Here is a 19,919-nt window from a genome sequence, read left to right as displayed (position 1 = left end):
ATGATTATCACTGTATTATTGGAACAACTATGCTTTACAGACAGCATAGTTGCTCATGTTTTTGATAGAAAGCCATCAAACATTGCATTCATTTTACATATTTAGACTCATTTAGTTAAATCTTTTGAGGGAAGTATATCAATGTAAAATTTAACATTAAGTAAAAATGCATTCTTAGTTTGGCAAAGATTTTGAATAAAGCTATGTCTGATTGCCTAAAAATTGATAGAGTATAATTTCAAATTTACACCAAAGCAAAGGTTATTTTATGCATAGTTAAATCTTTGCATGGCATATGTTCACATTCATAATAAACTTAAAATTAATGAAATCGTAAATAACTGTTAATAACTGTTCGTTAATCGTTAATAACTGTTCAAGAATTGGGGGTGCCAATGATCTTTATTTTTCTATGATGTATTTTAGGTACAATGCATGGAATGTGTACTTGTTCTAAAACAAAAGCCATTGGATCAGATTCTTTATAATGCATAGAGCTTTTCGGTAAAATAAGTTTCGTGTTATGTCAATGTATTTTTTACTTCCTTCTACGGAATAAAGGAAGTAATTGTAATCGCGGAAAACTTTCGCTTTCAACGGAAATATCCATTTTAACCATTCCCGAATTCATTTTTACTACTCTTTTTTATGGACAGAAAAAAAAAAAAAATTTTCCCCAAAATGTACTGTAAAATGAGTTTTTTCGTGACGTCTGTACGTAAGTATCTTTCATAAATCAAAAGCAATTAATCATAGAACTTTGAAATTTTGTATATGGGATTGGTATCCCCTTTTTTATTGTAATCGGTAATACCAAAAGTAAATATACACGCTTTCACATACTATATACCCACCCATCCCTTGTCTGGCTTTTATTTTCGCAATCGTTCAGCGTATGTATATGGGTTACCAATAACAGAAGTGTTTCATATGACAAAAATTTTCGTGTTTTGGCAATTTCAAATTTGAAAAAAAAAGTAGTTTTGGAAAAATAACGTAGTTTTGGAAAAATAATGAAATCTAACTTTTAATGCAGTCTCTTGCTTCCTATACGTATATTAAAATTTTATACTTTTTATGTAAAAAAAAATTCAAAAAATTTATCCGCTGTACGACAAAAATTGACTGGGATATTTAATTTCAAAAATTGCAATTTTTGACGGTATTTTTCCACTTGTCTTGAGGAATCGGTTAATTAAATTAGAATAATTCGAAGATACGAGTTTAAATGAAGTGTAGTAAAAAAAGTGTCTAATTTAATAGGCGTACAAGGAAGTCATGTGGTATCCGCATCGGATTTTTTTTTTTTCTATTTAAGTTATGTATTTCAGGTAAAATTCTCTGGAATATATACTAAATCCAAAGCAAGAGGAAACAATTGTATCAGATTCTTTGCAATGCAAAGGGCTTTTTAGTAAAACTTGGTTCAAGTTGTGTCAATATATTTTTTAATAAACTCTTACATTCTTTAAACTGACATGATTTGTAAAAGGCAAATAATTCGACAGGAATATTGCTTCGTGCAGAGGCATTCTAGTGATCGCACCATTTCAATCCGAAGACGGTATAAAATATTTTCAAGTATACAGAGGCTGTTCGCACATTTTTTAGACGGTTTGCCGGGGGGAGGGGGGGAAACCTTCTGCTTGGAATTTTTTTTTTGAACTGCAACTATATTTTTGAAAGTATAAATTATCGTCCGCTACTTGATAAGTTTTGGTTTCATGCTAAATGTCGCTTTTAAAGAAGAAATGGATGGGAGGCTATGTTTGTGTTCTTTCCAAAGAAAATTATTCGTATCTACACTCATGTCCATAAATTAAGGATAATGCAAAATCAGGCAAAAGAAGAGTTAGAAGCAAAACAAATTTGACTTATTTGTAAAGCTTATTTATTAAACAAAAGGTAAAGAGCAAAAAAAGATGCTATATGTTTGATATTATTAAAAAAATTAGGGATTTTTTCTCCCTGGAGCAAATTACAAAAAGAAACCTATTTTCAAAAAAACAATATTACATGTTTGGTATGATTGTTAATACATTGTATGTCTCCCAGACGACGCAATACAGTCCGTACTACGCATAGGCATGCTGAGTATCAAATTATCGTTCTGATCTTGGGGAATATTACACCACTCAAAAAGCAATGCTCTCCGAAGTTCCGGTAGACATGTAGGAGGAGGTTGACGGGCTGCAACTCGTCGGCCAAGCATGTCTACACGTGCTCTACTGGATTCAAGTCCGGTGAGAATGCTGGCCAGTCCATACGGGTGATATCCTCTGACTGAAGGCATTCGCTTACGATGTTTGCACGGTGAGGACGGGCGTTGTCATCCATAAACACAAATTGTGCGCCCATGGCGCCCCGAAACAAACGTATATGTTCCAGAAAGACGTCCCGATAGATTTGGCTTGTCATGGCTCCAATTTGAACATGCAGGTCAGTTCTGGAACCCAGAATAATTCCACCCCAAACGAGCACTCCTGCACCACCGTAACGGTGTCGTTCAATGATGTTTTCTTGGTGGTAACGGGTACCTGGAGCTCTCTATATGAAAGTTCGGCGAGATTGTGACTGCAAGCTAAACCTGGACTCGTCGGAAACATCACACAAGCCCACTGTTGCGGTGTCTACAATGCATGCTCTCTTCTCCAGGCTAACCGCAGACGACAGTGAGTTGCAGTAAGTGGAACGCATCTGACAGGTCTACGAGCATATAGACCAATCTGCCCTAAGCGTCTGTACACGGTCTGCCTTGAAATTGTCGTACCAGTGGCTGAAGAGAGCTGACAAGACAGGTCTGAGGCTGTGCTCCGCCTGTTTCTTTTGGCAGTAACTGCCAAATACCGGTCCTCATTCGGCGTTGTAACTCTGGGGCGACCTGTGCTGTAACGTATACTCACATTACCACCATCTTGGAATCGTTGCCAAAGCCTGGAGATGACACTCTGGGCAATTCCAAGTTCGTCTGATACTTCCAGTTGGGTACGCCCACATTCCAGACGGCCGATAATTGTACCACGTAAAAAATCATCCAAATGCGTCCTTTGTGTCATAACTATTCGGTTATTGCACTGAAATGCTTATAAAGCGCCTGCGAACAATTTTACTTCTTTGCCTGTATTCCTTATATATCACTCTCTTACACTTTCGTCACTGTGACGTACCATCGGTGTCATCTGGTTACTTCCTGAAATTTGCATATGATTCTTGAAGATGTGTGTAGTGATTTTACAGGTGATATATTTATTTTAGAGTTCGATTTCCGCGTGACTTCGAATTATCCTTAATTTATGGACTGTCGATAAATTAAGGATAATTCAGAATCACACAGAATCGAACTCTAAAGTAAAAATTTCACCTGTCGAGCTATTGCGCATATTTCTATATATGGCTTTCTGTAATTTGTATATTATTCTTGAAGCACATATTGCTTCAAGAATAATATACAAATTACAGAAAGCCATCAGATGACGCCGATAGTACGCCACAATTACGAGAATGTACCTAAGGAATGATAGCAAAGAAGTAAAGTTGTTCACAACCGCTCTGTAAGCGCTGTGCCACAACCGAATAGTTATGACACAGAGGACGCATGTGGATGATTTTTTACGTGGTAAAAATGGGAGTATCCAACAGACTTGGAGTAGCCCAAGTGTCATCAACTATTAAGGTTCAGGCTTTGACAACGATTCCAAAATGATGGAAATGTCAGTAGTCGTTACAGTACAGACAAAAAGATCATCGGCCCTTTGAAAAAAAGAAAGGAAAAAATACGAGGTGCACATCTACACGTTAGAGCAGTCCCATATACAAAATTTCAACGTTCTTGAGGCTACTCGTTTTTGAGTTATGCGAGAGACGTAGATACGTACGTACACACACCACGAAAAATTCTCTTCAGAATTTATTTTAAAGCAGTTTTATAATTTTTTGGAGGAAAAGAGTGTTTTATTCTGTCCTTACATACAGATATCACGCAAAAACATCGTTAAATTGCATTCGATAGCGGTACGTACAAGGAAGTAAAAAGGATTAAGTTATTAATAACCTTTGTTAATTAACTATGTAAATTCAAAATTAAGGGCTATAAGTTGCATTAATTTTCTTTCCATTTTTAATTTCAAAATACTTAAGTTTTCTTTTTTTCAGCAAAAGGTTCATTCAAAAGTATGAAATATAGAAGTAAAAAAATCCGTCTTTCCTTCTGCGCTGCCAGATCATTATGCTAAAATACACTTATTTTTAAAACCTGAAAAACGCGAATGTGCGATGTTATCGTCATGCGATGATTTGTGGGTACTTTATTTTTTACAATGATATTTTCGACGACGATGGTTTTAAATTGCGAAGTTTTTATACCACTTTATTTTAGATAACGGTATTTTGTACCACGATATTTTAGAACTGTAACTTTTCCCCTTCGCTTTCTGTTCTCCTACGATGTGTTGTACCACAACGTTTTCACCTTGCGTTCTTTTCTCCGCAACGTTTTCGTCCGGGATGTTTTTGCCGCGATGTTTTCGGCGGACACCATAGCATCAAACATTGAAGCTTTCAGAATTGAAATTTCATTATTATCCATATTTACTTAAGTTCTGTTAAATGTAAAATTAAAATAGTTTTAGCTGACGATAAATAAAAATAAAGATCGCACGTCACAAAGGAAAAAGAGTTACGCTTTACCGGAATGGCAGCTATAGTATTCTAAGAATAATGTTCTAAGGATTTGATAGTAAAACTGTACTTGTAGTTTTGTTTAAGTTGAAGTAGTTATATGCTAGTGCTTTCAAAAGTTAAAGTTAAATTTATTAGTGTTATCAAAGATCTATCTGTATTAAGAAGAATGTAGTTTTTCTTTTGCTTCAATAAAATGCAGGAAGATGAGTGTCATCATTATATGGAATGAAAACGAACTAGAAACGTTTTCTCTGAAATCAGCTCTGTGAAAGGATTTTCATACCTATAAATGTTTTTAGTGCTTTTGCTGAGCGTAGTCTAAACCACGTTCAATATCACAAGCATTTAAACCTTACAGTGTTTTCAAAACATTTATGAGATAATTCAAGAACTTTTATATGTTTGACATATTCATTCTTTCTTAACACTAAGAATAATTTTTGTTACATTTACAACTATACAGTGGCTCCCAAAACTTCGTACCCGTACGAGTTTCAGTGGAATATTGCCTTATTCGTTACTGGCCCAGCAACGGCCGAGCGGTAAAATCGCTGAAAACTGGTAGTTCGGTCCGAGGTTCGAATCCCGCGAACGGGCTGGTTGCATGGGCGTTTTCGTGGTTTTCCCCGTGTGTAACGTGTATACGAGCCAGTTTCCCTTAGAAAGTCCTCCACGAAGGCATCCCTCCCCTTAGGCAGATAGCCCTAGTGTGCTTTGCCATAATTAAGTAAACCAAACCAAACGTTATTCATTAATAAAAATTAATATTTGAGAATTAGAAGTTTTTAATGATATCTATAAATTACTCTTAGCAAAAACGCACTATTTATTTAATAAATATAGTAAAAGTCTTTCTAATAAATGTAACTGAAAAACTACCTAACAAATGTATTCGTAAACTTTAATGTAAAACGTTTTATCACATACTGCACTGTAGAATAGTATAAATTTACTAATTCAGCAATATCTTAGATCGGTTTTTCCTCCCTTATGATGAAAAATGATCCATTTTCGAATGATATTTGTTGTTTCCTTTGTTACCCATTTTTAAATATTAAATAAAATATAACAAAGTAAGGAAGCAAAGAATAAAGCCAAGCGAATTTTTAAACGTCACTGAAATGAAAAAAGAAAAAATATCAAGCGATAATTTGATTTTATTGAAATTTTACGAAAATGTTTCAGTGTATGATCACTTTTGTGGCGTGTTTTGTCCTGCCTCCTTACATTTTTCAATTTTAGAAAAAAAAAAAAAAAAAAAGATTCGTTTTATTCAAAATCGCGTAAAGATGGTATGAAAAAATAGTGGGCTTTATATTCGAATTTAGCTCCGGGCTACAGCACTTTTTCTATAAATTCTTAAAGTGTACAAAAACTTCTGGGAGCCACTGTATATCCGTTTTAAATATCCTACCTGTCTCTACCTGTAAATGGTTATATCCTTCATTTCCCGGTGCATTGTTTTACGGCATTGGTAAACAAATACCATTGGTGCCGATTGCATTACTTTCCTTATTATAAGCTTTTATTTGGTTCATTCTTGGTGTTTGTCGCTATGGTCAAATGTCTGTCATCCATTTATAAATTACTTCCTGATGATAAGCTATCAAGTTCAAATTTTATACACATACTGCTTTAAATGACAGTATAATAGAGAAGCAATCTTTTCAAAATTCCATTTAGAAGATTTTTTTAACATGTAAAATAATTTTTCGTAAGTATCTTCGTCAATCGAACTGAAAATTCAAGACCTTTATTTTCACCATAGAGCGAGAAAGAAAAATTTTAATAAAATTTGTACGAAAATTTTAATATAATTCCTGATTTTTTTGGTGAGTTTTCGAAATAAGCTCAATTTTTTTCGAAAATTTGGCATCTCTTATTTTAAAATTTCTGCATTTTATTGTGTACTGATTACAAAGTTTTGAAATTTTAACAGATTATAAAACGTCGTCCTCTTTTAAAATTAGAATGATAAAAAAAAAATGGGGTCAATTTTCTACATTTATTTAAAGAAAATTTATATGAAACAGAAGGGGAACTATTTATTTTTATTTTCTCTTAGAAAACAGTTTGATGTTTATTATATCATTAAGTCACTCACACTAATAAGTGAATTAAGTATATGCTTTAATTTCGAGTTAGTCGACCAAGGATATAAATCAACAATCTCGGTGATTTGAAATGAAAGTAGTTTTTTTGGGGAAAGTGCAGAATAACCCACTGCTTCGCGCGTTTCTCAAAACAGCCCGCCATGTCAATGCGCCATATCCAGGCGATTCTGCATCAACTTGAAAATAACAAGTGAAAGACTTGCACAAACTCGGTATCCATGTACACGTCGACCTTCTTTAACTTAAAAAAAAACATCAGAGAATTGCATAAACTTGGCATTGTGCACTCCCTTGACTTTGGCCATGTATGGATACGTGCCATATAAGTGGGCGATTCTGCACTTTACCCGTTTTTTGTTGTTTAGTTTTGTTTAAAGTTTAAAGCATTATCTGTAATTATTAAATTAAAGAAAGGCGAATTAAAATAAGTAGATAAAAGAATAAACGAGAGGCCAAACGATTTATTAACGAAGTATAAGAGACATCTTTTTGATGAATTCATGGAAATGCATGAACATAATCGCGAAATAAAAATTAACTTTTCACAGAGTATTGTAAGTTATTTGGCTTTTCTAAGACTTTTTAAGCATTCTGAAACCTTTTTAAATTAAATGTAATAATAAAGTACTTTGTCTTTGTCCAGCTTATTTCTATGAACATGAAGAAGCTCAGAAAATAGTGAGATAAGGTTTATAGCCGAGTTATATTGCTGGTTAAATCGGAAAGCTTATGGTTCTGATTCTAATCGAAGAAAAATGTTTAAAATTTGAAGTAGGCAAATTGGAAGTAACTTTCTTTATTAATCATAGATAATTACTGTATCCGGATCATATATTACATCAGTGAAGTCAATTAATAAGTCTAATTTGATGTTACCAAGTTACGAAATGCAAAGAATAATTCTCAAACTGAAATGAAAAAAAAAATTATGTTCTAATATTTCTTTACAAAGATCATTTTCATAAAAGTATGTCTCCAAAGGAATGTCCTACATCTGGCTTGGCTTTGCGTCTGAACGTTTGATAGTATTCCAATTAAAAAAGATTACTCCCGTAATTAGTAAACGAAAGATATATACCGTTATCATCGTATATATTCTCTGCCACTAAAACTTTATTGGTCTCTCTTATCCTCCTGCCTTCGATTGCATCTTTAGATCGCTTGTGCAAGTCATAATTACTACCTAAATCTAGGATTACATCTTGACATTTCAACGATAGGTGACAGAGGACGCGGACACCTGATATCTAACAAAGGTAAGCAGGTATATGTCCCACACCCTCCACTATCTTGAACCGGCAGCTCCCGAGTCCCAGAAGGCCTGCCTCGTGAATCATTTCAACGACACAAACATCATCCTACAAATTCTCATAATCAAGTTTGCTCTCATGAAAACTAAGAAACTCGGCGTTGGATATCCCAAGAGAACGTGGCCATGGACTGCCTTAAATCCAGCCATGTACCTTTAGATGGTCCAAAAGAACAGGGTACTTAGAACCATGGACTTCAAATCTGGCGCTGATCTTGAGTTGGTAAGCAGCCGAAAAGGAAGTGGTATTGCGTGGAACGTGGAGCACAGACAAGTCTATAAATACGGTTTAAATATGGCACTGGTCTTACATCCGACCGCTTAGATTCATGTAGTTCCAGAAACTGAGTTCTTTGACTGGACCATAGGATTTCAGAGCTTTTAATGAACCGTCTTATGGAGATTGCTATCAATTATGCAATGAGTTCGTTGTGGTTCCACTTCTAATGGATTGTTTTGCTGCTTTTAAAAATTACTTTTCTTAGCACATGATGCTCTGCATTATTTTGCTCACAAGTAATGAGTAACTGAGGACTTCAATATTTGCATTTGATAAAATATTCAATGACTAGCTGACTTTCAAAATATTGAGCATTTGTAGTTCCATCTCAGATTTTTCTTCAAACGTTACATATAAATTATGTGATACGTATAAATATCCCCTATATGTACAATTTAAATGTCACGTATGAAATGCGTAGAAAGGTCAAATGACATCCAGTGCCTTTCATTATGAACACTTTTCACTCAAGACTTCATTTGAGGAAATTTTAAAACAGGCGAAGAAGGTAGAAAAGGAATTTTTTTCTTGCTTCACCCAAATAAGTGCTGAGAAATCAATAAAGAAAATTCAGTTTTTTAGGTAGGAGTTTAGTTTTTATTAAACAAGAGAAATTTCCATATATTACACTCTTTCAGCGACAGGCAATGAGAATATGCATATTTGCTCAGATGGTATTATTTATTCAGTCATCATCATCATGCTCAGATTTCAGTAACCCCAAATTCCTGGCGAGGTTCTTGCACTTAATGACCACTTCTTCCTGCACTAAATTAAACGACATAGCAATGATAGATAATCCCATGATGAGATAAATGCAGCAGATAATTAATTTCGCCTGTCCACTCTGCGCATCAAAAATATCTGAACCCGGCACAAGGTCTCCAAACCCTATGGTACTCAGGGTTATGAAACAAAAGTAAGCCCCATTGAGGAACGTCCACTTCTCCCATAAGGAAAACAACACAGCGCCGCCACAAATGTAGCCAGTTACAAGAAGTAAGACCATGTACATCGGAACACGTTCGTCTTCTCCTCCTGAAGAATTACGGTAGACTCGTTCAATAATTACAGGTGTGGGATCTGGCAAAACCACAACGTTAGTGTTGTTGGAAAGATGGGATTTTGTTGGAGAAGAAGCATTAGAAGATGGCGAGATACTTCCGCTGACTGCGGATTTTTCGTCACCATTACACATCTCCAGTGTTGCTATTTCTGCTGCTTTTCCTACTGGACCTGTTAAAAGAAAAATAACAAACACATAGTCAGTTATGCAAGTAAGAATGAAAATAAATGACAGTTTTACAAAGAGTTAAAACTTATTTAAAGAACTAAAGAACTCAAGTATTACTTCCATAATTTTCTATTTTACGTGACAAAATATCTTCCTATACGATTTTTTAAGAATGCTCGTCAAAGTACTTTTTGAAACTTGGATCCCTATTTCAGTATTAAAAAAAGAATCAAATCGTGTGAGCTTTCAGAATGAGATAATTTTGATAACTAATTTCTTTTAGTAAAAATACACAAAATTAAAATTTTTACCTGGGTACAAATACAAAAAATATTAGTTCTAAGTAGAAGTTTTTAATTAGTAAACTGTTTCTTATATTATTAATTTTTTAAAAAAAATTGTCGAATTTATACGATTTAAACCACTTTCATCCATTGAAAATAAAGAAACAAAATATTGATTTCAGAAAGCCGTATTCAAATCGAATTTTATTACTATAAAATTTAAAATTTTGTAAACAAATAGAATTTTTAGGCCCTTATTTGTATCCTGACATTTCATGGATATTAAAGGTATTACTTTGAGATATGGATGTACGTGTAGGTCTCTATAGCATACTTATATACAACGGCATTTTCATATGGAAAAATTTAATTGATTGTATGTCAACATCCATATAGTTAGCCCCACTGATAGGAATTCGAACTTGAGTCAAACTGCCGGAGTTCAACGGTTCAACTTTTGGCCACTGGTAGAGCTGATTCATAATACATATACAAAGTAACCAAAAACGTTCTTGCCGTTCAATGATCGTTAGGAATAGACGGACCTATAACTCATGGTACTCAGTATTAAGTCTTGAACTCCATCAGCATCCAGCAGCTGCCAATGTTCATGCAGATGTACAACGCCCTAGCGATAAGACTCGAGAATCTTGGACGCAGAGAAATCTGTGAGTGCGTCTCGTATCTGCCTTATTATCAAAGGATTTCCCATGAAGATGGTTGTCCAGGGAATGGAATTGATGGCAGTTTGTGGGTGCTAGGTTTGAAGAGCTTATTATCTCTTAGCCAGATCGCTGAATTGTATCCCTGGTCGTCATTGTCACGTGTGTGGTATCGTATTTTCGTGGAGGTTTAACACCCCTTTGCGGTTAACCATTCCTGATTCCTTTTGTTTCGATGCATGTTGCACCCGTTGTAACTGCTACGAGTACAGATCCTCAATGATAGTGTGGTCTGGTGTAATTTCAAATCTGGTCTGGTGTAATATCATGATAGTGTGGTCTGGTGGATCAAGGATTTTCTTTCTGAACGCTTCTGCGCAATTTGCTTTGGAGACAACACTTTGAAATTTAAACGAAATGAAACTGGTATACCACAGGAGAATGTAATTAGCTCCATCCTGTTTAATATTTTTATAAATGATCTCCCTGACCGGATGATTTCTGACGGATTGACAAAACAAGCTGTATTTGCAGACGACTTAGTCTTTTGGTGTAGCACTGGGAAAAAAGACCAAACCGAGCTTAACACTCTTTTGAATCTAACACTGGAGCGAATTGAACAATGGTGCAAGGATAACAATATGCCAGGAAGCATAATGAAAACTACCAGCCAATGTTTCATTTTGAATCGACAACCCTTTGTTTCCAAACTCGTCTTTCAGGGTAGGCATATACAACTTGACGATTTTTCAACTTATTAGTTAGGTTGCATCTTCAACAACAAGCTAATTTGGAGTGGACATGCTCAGCGTGTTATCTCAAAAACAGAAAAAAAGACTACCTATTAAATAAACGACTAGCCGCAGTTAAACGGGGCTGTAATACAGAAAATTCAAATACAACTTACAAAATTCATATTCATTTATTCTGTACCCATTTAATTAATTTAATTCTACGCCTAAACTTTTAAAGGCTATTTTTCTACCTGTTTTATGACTGGAAAAAAATGACACGTAATTTTTTTACTTCCTTACATAACAAGTTGCATGTTGTACATATTTGCCAAATCATCATTGAATTAAAGAACTTGAATGGTAGTTCTATCTCTATGCTTGTAATGGAGAACCAGTTCACCGTTTAGATGGTAACCGCAAAGGGATCCGCGGTAACTGTCTGCTTTAACTAAACAGAAATATTACACAGTTGTTCTTCTGAAATGTTTTTAATATGATATAGTCTTAAGTGTTCTTTTTTTAAGGAACAGTGGTGTATTGCTTACACCAATTGCAGTATTATATTACGTTTACTGTCACTGGCCGGTCGCGGTCTGGTATGAGGTCTGCTGAATAATGTTCTAAAAAATGTTATTTATTCTCATTTTCATCTTTCCCCAAACCACTGCTGAAACGCATTAACATTTGGTACCGCTTTTCCAGCGCAGCATTTCCTTCGTGGATCCTTTTTAAAAAATTTTGAAGTGAAATATGTATAAGTTATTTACGCTATTTTTTCTAGGATTTTAAATATGAGGCCATAAAAGTCGAGTAAAACTTCGCGTATGAACCCCAGTTCCAGGTTCACGTTAATTACTATTAATTCCAAATGATTTTTCATTTCAAGTTCCAGTTAGTTTATTTTTATTTATTTTCATCAGCTTCTTTCCGCCAGTTTTCAAAGGTCTCAGGCTCAGTTTTCACTTGGGGCCTACCAGGGTCAGTAGACAAATAAGGTTAGGTTCCTTCCATCTCGTTGACGTCATTTACAGAAGTGGAAGAAACAAAGACACAAAGGGGATAGGGGAGGAGCCAGACTAGGAATCAGTGACGTCATGCCAGAGCAAACTTTATAGTATGTATTTAGTAAAAAAATAAGGTAAAAAGACGCAAATGAATAAGACACAGTGCTATCTTTATCGAAGTCACATAGAAAGTTTAATACTATGCATAGCAGAACATTTTTGAATTATGGAATAAGAATATTTCTGTTCAGAAAGCGCAAAAACATATCCATCAATCCATAGTTTGTTTGCATGCGGCATTTTGAAAGAAGAATAAATTTAATAGTAGACAATATTTCTCATTTCAAACGATAAGCTGTTGCCAGAAATTTTTATTCCCAAACCTTTTTTTTTAAATTGTTTATCGAAATCTTTTTTAAAAATGTGTAAGCACTTTCTGTAATAAGTTTAATAAGATGTTTTTTTTAAAAAAGAGAAATTTAAAACGACTCACTTTTACTTGGATCTACCGATGCTTGCCTATGTGTCGATGAGATATGAGGACGACGTGGCTTGCTGCATAATAAGCAAAAATGGGAATAGGTGAATTTGAAAGATCTCGCTAAGAGATCGCCAATGTTTGTGAGGCACAGCAGCATCAGAGGGATTCCAAGAAGTGCGTAGAAGATAGTCACAACTTTTCCAACATCGGTTTTTGGAGCAATATTACCATAACCTGAAAAAAAGAGGATTATGAAATTATTTTTACCCAAATGAACAATTCTATTTGAAAGTACTGTAGCAAAATTCTATTAATATTTGCGTCTATTTAATTTTTTTAATGCATTTTTTAGTGTAGTATACTCGTGTTAGTTTTTATTTATTTATGTATACATTTAGTGCATTTTAGGCAATAATTGGATAGTATATTTTTGATTTGTCGAACTTGAGATCAGTTATTGTTTTCAAGTGTTCATTTTGCATGCTATATAGTAGATCTTGCAATTCTGAACCAATGAATGTTTACAGTTTGGGGGTATATAGATCAGTTAAAGGAGATACGACCAGAAGTTTTCCTGACGGGCCTTTGCGACCATTTTTGTCGTCAAGCTGACGGCGTGATTCCTTGCAAATTTAGCGGCATTGTGGAAGTTTTTAGAGAAAGTATTTCCGAAGCTCTACAGCTTCGAGAAGTACTTGGGAATCCTATAAATCCGACTTCTGTTCAGCCATGAGTTGAATTAATTAGCTGAATAATTCATTTCAGAATAGTGCCGACTGTATGGGACTTCTGCTCAGTGATTAATTACTGCTTTACGTCTTGCGCTAGGAACGATGTTACTGATTATTCTTCACATGTTAAAGAAAATTTGTCTAATATCCTCCCTATTTTTCAGCTATTTACCTTATGTTGAATTATTATTTATTTTAATAAAATGTTAATTTTTTATAATATAATTACGAGGAGATCTCTACGAATCCATAGAGTGGAACAATATATTTATTTCAAGGAAAAATCTGATAAAAAGTATTACCGTATATACCCGCGTATAAGTCGAGATATTTTGGACAAAAAAAAGACTTCAAAGTGGGGGGGGGGTCGACTTATACGCGGGGCCATAAAAAATTAAAAGAATCGGAAGTTCAAAAATTTCTTTATATAATGCAGTTGTTTTCTTCCCGCACTCAAATTGGACGACTTATCAAATAAGTCACTTACCCACGCAATAGCCCACGCAATAACTGAACAGTTTTGAATATTTCTTTTAACTTTTAAAAAGGGAAAATGCAGATAGATTTTACGTACGCGAATCTTTTCCGGAACAAATTGTAGAAGGTTACTATACGATCATTTTTCCCCAATTATCCTGCGTTTTGGATATGTTGGCAACGCTTTTGCCTGCTGGATGCTGATTGGTTGTTCGGGGGCAGAAAACTCTTCGGTTTAACGTCCAGATTCGACGCATTCTTTGCTAGAATCACGTGCCCCACTGTTAAATCTTATTCGCTGAAAAACGTTGTGTTTCCATCAGGTGTGCTGTGGTTCGCGCCCATGAAACGGGATGGATGGATGCTGACGGAACAGTCGATTGCTTAAAAATGTGTGGGATAAAAGAACGGGAGCAGCTTTCAAAAAACCTTCTCTTTTAGTATACGATTCTTTTTGTGGACACTTTTCTGAAGGAGTGACAAAACACCTAAAAATGACTGTGGCCGTAATTCCGGGAGGATTGACATCCGTCTTTCAACCTCTAGATGTCTGCCTCAATAAGCCCTTCAAAGTAAATATTAGAAATTATTGGGCAGAGTGGATTAGTTACGATCGACCAACATTTACAAAGGGAGGCAACATTAAAAAGCCCGATATTACATTAATTGCTCAGTGGGTGGAACGAAATACCCTCTGAAATGATTATAAAATCATTTTAAAAATGTTGTGTTAGCAACAAACTAGACGGCACGGAAGATGATACTGTTTCTGAAAGTAAAAATGACGACGAAGGCTCTAGTAGTGATTATACCAATACAGAGTTCGAGACTGAAATATGATGACGAGCCAATGACGACAGAAGAGTTCTATGAAATGTTTGGCGAATCTGACCATGAATCGGACGTTGAAGGATTTTGATTTTGTTTATTTACCAAGGTATTTTTTATCGCACATTTAGTTTTTTTTTTTCTCAGATGATTTTGAATAAATGTACTACTTAAAAAAATTTTTCGAAGTTTCTAGATCGGTTTCGGAAGTAGGAGGTCGACTTATACGCGGGTTTCTTATTTTCTACGAATTTTTTATGTCGAAGGGGGGTCGACTTATACGCGGGTATATACGGTATTTTCTAATTAAACGGCTTTTGGTTTAAACAAATATTGCAGACAGATAGAATTTGGCTAATTAAATTCCATATATTATCTTAAAAATTTAGAATAAAGTACATCTTAGGAAGACGCACACAAAAGCAAAATTAATTCCATTGGACCATGTGAATATAGCTGTTCTTTTATTATACTTCATCTATTTTATACCTATTCTATAGACGTATAAAAACCTTTTGATACCTTCGGATTATCCGCCCCCCCCCCACACACAAATGTCACGAACGCTTTGGTAACTTTGCACAGAAACGTTTTTTTGGGTTCATTTACTGTATTTCAACAATGCATCCAGTTCCAACTATTTTTGATCTTTATTTTTAATTGCGGGAATCTTTTTGGTATCTTTTAAGTAATTGTTTACTTCATGTACAGAGCGATCTGTTTTTGCTAAATAAAATCAGAGAATTGTAAAACCTCGGCATCGCGCACAACTTTGACATCGTGAACCGGCCGTGATAACGGTCGCCCTATTACAGTTGAAACTTTCGCGTATGCTGCTACAAAACGCTCCAACATATTAGAAACAAAAGGAGGCAAACTTCACAGCTCCGTTACAATTCATTACATCAGAATGAAACGTACTCACTAAAAAAAATACTCATAAGAAAAGTGATTGTTTAATTTTTAAAATGCAGATTCACATAATATTCAGACGACAGATTCACAAGACAGATGCGCTACGCGTAGACGCGCACAACTGGGTTGCCACATGAGTAGTTTTTGCATAAATGCTTTCTGGGGACATGGTGCATTGCCTCATCAATACTTTTTGTGGTTTTTCGGGGAAAATGCAGATAATCAGAAAATACCAACTTTTAACGATTCGGATTATCATTCGGTACTTACGTAATATCTCGTCGACTGTTGGCGGAAATTGAGTCAACGGTCGCCGGTCATTATTGTGGAATTCTAAAGGATATATTATTCATGATTGGCGCTAAATTGCATTACTTGGCCGGTCGACGGTAAAATACGTAAGTGCCTATAATTTTTACGTCAAAAAGGTTCACAATTCACCGTAACTAATATTGGGACCGGAAAGTAATGTCGCTTTCTTACATTAAATTGAAACGAATACATTTTTAACAAATTTTTATTTTTAATCAGTAATATAATCACCTTCGTTATCAACAACCTTTTGCCATCTAATGTGCAGATTTTCAATCTCGGACCGATAAAAATCAATTGGTTTTTGAGTAAAATATCTCGAGATTATATTTTGGACATCATCCAAATTTTCAAATTTTTTGCCTCTAAGAAAATGTTGTAGGGATCCGAATAAATGGAAATCCAATGCTGCGATATGGGCCAAGTATGGTGGTACCTCCCACCCCAATTCATTAATTTTTTCCAGTGGTCGTCTTGCACAGTGCATTGCATTGTCGTGTTGCAGAAGGACGCATTTTCTGTTGACGATTGATATTTTTCGATTAAAGATCGGTTCACGCCATGCAATTGTTCACAAAGGTCTGAATTAGCAGTTTGTCCAGGTTTCAGCAATTCAAAATGAACAATTCCACGAATACTCCATCGAACACCGAGAAGCGCTTTTTCGGGATGTAAACCCTATTAAAACTGCCTTTTGAGTTTTGGATTATCATATAGGACTTATTTATTTTGTCTCCGCTAATCAAACGATCAAAAAAACGGTTCTGTATGGTGCCGTTGAAGCAATACGTTGCATGTGATGGATAGGTTGGCTTTGTTCTTTTCGGACAGATTATGGGGGACTCAAACACCTGCTTTGCTTTTTCCATTCTACTTTAAATGTTCTTGGACGGTCGACCAAGGTTGATTAAGAGTGTTTGACATAGATCTGCTTCCACTTCTGCCCTTAGCATGTTTTTGTCGACATGCGCAGAAACGACATTACTTTCCGGTCCCCTATTGTAACGTTTCTTCCCTTCAATATTACATTACACTTAAAATCATAAAAAAAAAAAAATAGCTGATATACAGCTTGCTGCAAGCTAGAGGCGGCGGCAACGACAAACGGAACGGAATGGAAGGCATCAAGCATTAGTTTCAGAATAACGAACTTCAGAACCATTTAGTAAAAGTACTTTCTTGGGGGAAAGAAAAAAAAGGGGGCGGTTATCAAATCAGAGAGGAAATTTAAGGGGCTGTTACAGATTACAGTTAAAGTTTTTATATATATGTCAATATAAAGGTTTTAAAATCCAAGTACCTAATGAACTTATTATCGTGATCTTTTATGTCACATAAATCCAGAATAAAAATTTTCAGTACAGTTATGTATTTAATTATCATAGAGAAAAAGGGCGATTGAAATAGAAAAATGGTAAATATTGGGTTGGAAAAAAAGTAATTTCGGTTTGCACAAATAGATAAGGTTATATTCTTTCTGTTATTATTCTGTTAATTTTATAATTTTATTCTATTGAGATTTGGCAGCTGACACTTTTTAGATTTCTATAAAAACAAATTCTGTGTATTTTCGTCTAAAACTGTCAGTTAACGGTCAGTTTTAACGTAAGGTTATAATGTATTTCTCCCTCCTTCTTGGCATACCTTCGTGGTGTGGTGGTCTGCACGCTGGGCTCGTATTCCAGATCTCCTGGGTTCGATTCCTGGCGAAGGCGTTGCATATTTTTCATCTTGTCTGCTTCCAAAAAATACCTAATAACTCTACAGGTTTGTACCTAATGTCTCTACAGGGTTCCAAAAATACTTAATGTCTCTACAAGATTACTTTAAGTTTTTAAAGGTTATTTTAAGTTTAAACATGCTTTACTGTCTATCCTCGTTTCCCATATACTATTCCCTACCAGAATGAGTTTTTAGTATCGCGTTTTATGCAAGTTTATGCAGTTAGAAGGAGTATTTAAGGAAGGTTCAGCTTACTTCCAGACAGAGAGAGAGAGCTGAGTGGCGCGTGTTTGCCGTCTGGCTACTACGTTCTTAACTCTACTGCACTCAACCATATTGCATGTGCTCGTTGATAATCGCCTGCTAGGTTAAATTAAAGGCCAACTACGTTAGGTACTCTACTGCACTCAACCATATTGCATGTGCTCGTTGATAATCGCCTGCTAGGTTAAATTAAAGGCCAACTACGTTAGGTACTTGTGTCTACCTTCGGCTAAGTCTGTTTAGTAAAATATTAAATTAATTTCTTATTTTCTTATCTTGATTTAAAAGCCCAAGTGGAGGCTTTCTTGTAAGCCAGAGAAGTAGCGATCTGCTATTATTTGAGTGAGTGAAATGGTATTTTAACCCTTCTCTAGACTCTTTCGTTAAATACTCGAACTCAGCGATAAGTTGCTGTTTAGTTCACTGGGTTCCTCTACATTTAACACAAAGTACTGAGGAACATTATAAGGTGCAAAAATAAATATTTTCGACTTATACTTTTTTATTTTCCTTAAAGGCTGAACTTAAAAGGAGATATGTGGAGTTTATGATGTTGATCGCTTAACAGAACGTATGCATCAGAACTGTTTTAAAAACTTTCGTTCTGGAAATTTTTCACTTGAAGTTGACCAGCATTCTGGTTGATTTTCTCAAGTTAATTATGACAGAATTAAAGCCATAATTGAAACGAATCTTCATATAACTGTGCCAAAGATGCATGACGCATAACAATTGAAAATCACATACATGTCTTAGACTCGTTAAGGAGCTCGATAGTTGGGCTCCGCATGAATTGAACGAAATTCACTTAAAATAACGAATCAATCTTTGCCCCACGCATTTAACAAATAATACGATCGACCCTTTTTGAAGTGAATTACCACCGGTGATGAAAAATGGATCGAGTACACTCATCGAGAAAGACCATGGCCCAAGCATGATGGATCAACCAAATCATATCGAAAGCTAAATTGCACCAGAAGAAGATCGTGCTGTCAATTTGTTGGGATTACAAAGGTATTGTGCATTCACTACTGCTTCCAAGCAACCAAACGTTCGACTCAGAGGTTTACTGCCAACATCTTACGAAATTGGAGGAAGCATTCAAACAGAAAAGGCATGAATTGGCAAATCGCAAAGGAATCAGGTTTCACCACGACAGTGCGACGCCGCACGCATCTTTAGCAACAGTACGAAATTATTGGAGCTCGGATGGGAAGTGATGTCACATCCCCTATACAGCCCTGACCTTGCACCATTTAATTATCACTTATTTGAAGTTTACAAAACTTCTTAAATGGTAAAATGTCAGTAATAACAATGACCTCAAATCGCGCTTGGTTGATTTTTTGCTGATAAATCCCAAAAGTTCTGTGAGCGTGGAATCTTGAAAGTTACCAAAGAGATGGCAAAATTCATCGAACAGAATGGAAGATATTTGACAGATTAAGTATAATTTTTTTGGTATAGAAAAAAAATTGAGTTTTATTTTAAGCTTGTAGGGTTTATATTTATTTTAACTAACATTTATAGTAAGTTTTAACTAGTTCTTTCCTGTCAAGCCTTACTTTCCCCTGGAACTGCCAATGCCAGAGTATGTAAATTTTAGTAGAACGCGCAAGGATTCAAATTACCAGCGGAAGTATTCTGATTTAAATAGAAAGGAAACGAGTTATTCTTACTTCACGGTGGTGAGATATTCTTACTTCACGAGCGCGGAGCTAGTTTGCCAGAAATTGAAGAACCCCGCGTTTCGGCCTGTGTGCTTGCCTGGAAGTAGTGTTAATCGTTCAAGTGATCTTCAAGTTTGCTGAATTAGCAGCGGTATTGTAAAACGCCGTGAGTTAGTTACTTTTAGAGAGCCTCGTAGTTAGAGTCTTGTCTTTAG

The 19,919-nt window shown here is 35.3% G+C and overlaps 1 protein-coding gene across 1 annotated transcript in view; it reads right to left on the bottom strand.

Moving 5' to 3' along the window:
- Nucleotides 1-7,574: 7,574 nt before the first annotated feature.
- Nucleotides 7,575-19,919, bottom strand: part of LOC118201273 (potassium channel subfamily K member 18-like) — a 147,242-nt gene continuing 134,897 nt past the window's right edge. The window contains exons 2-3 of the mRNA XM_085819911.1: nucleotides 12,795-13,016; nucleotides 7,575-9,619 (exon numbers count right to left, since the gene is read on the bottom strand). Of these exons, the coding sequence (XP_085676037.1) occupies nucleotides 9,069-9,619; nucleotides 12,795-13,016 (773 nt within the window). The 3' untranslated portion in view covers nucleotides 7,575-9,068. The remainder of the gene's footprint in view (nucleotides 9,620-12,794; nucleotides 13,017-19,919) is intronic.

This window comes from Stegodyphus dumicola, chromosome 7 (assembly GCF_044657685.1).
Source record: "Stegodyphus dumicola isolate Sdum_Otavi_A_Nest chromosome 7, ASM4465768v1".
NCBI classification, from domain to species: Eukaryota; Metazoa; Arthropoda; class Arachnida; order Araneae; family Eresidae; genus Stegodyphus; species Stegodyphus dumicola.
This window is presented reverse-complemented; position numbering and strand designations above follow the sequence as displayed.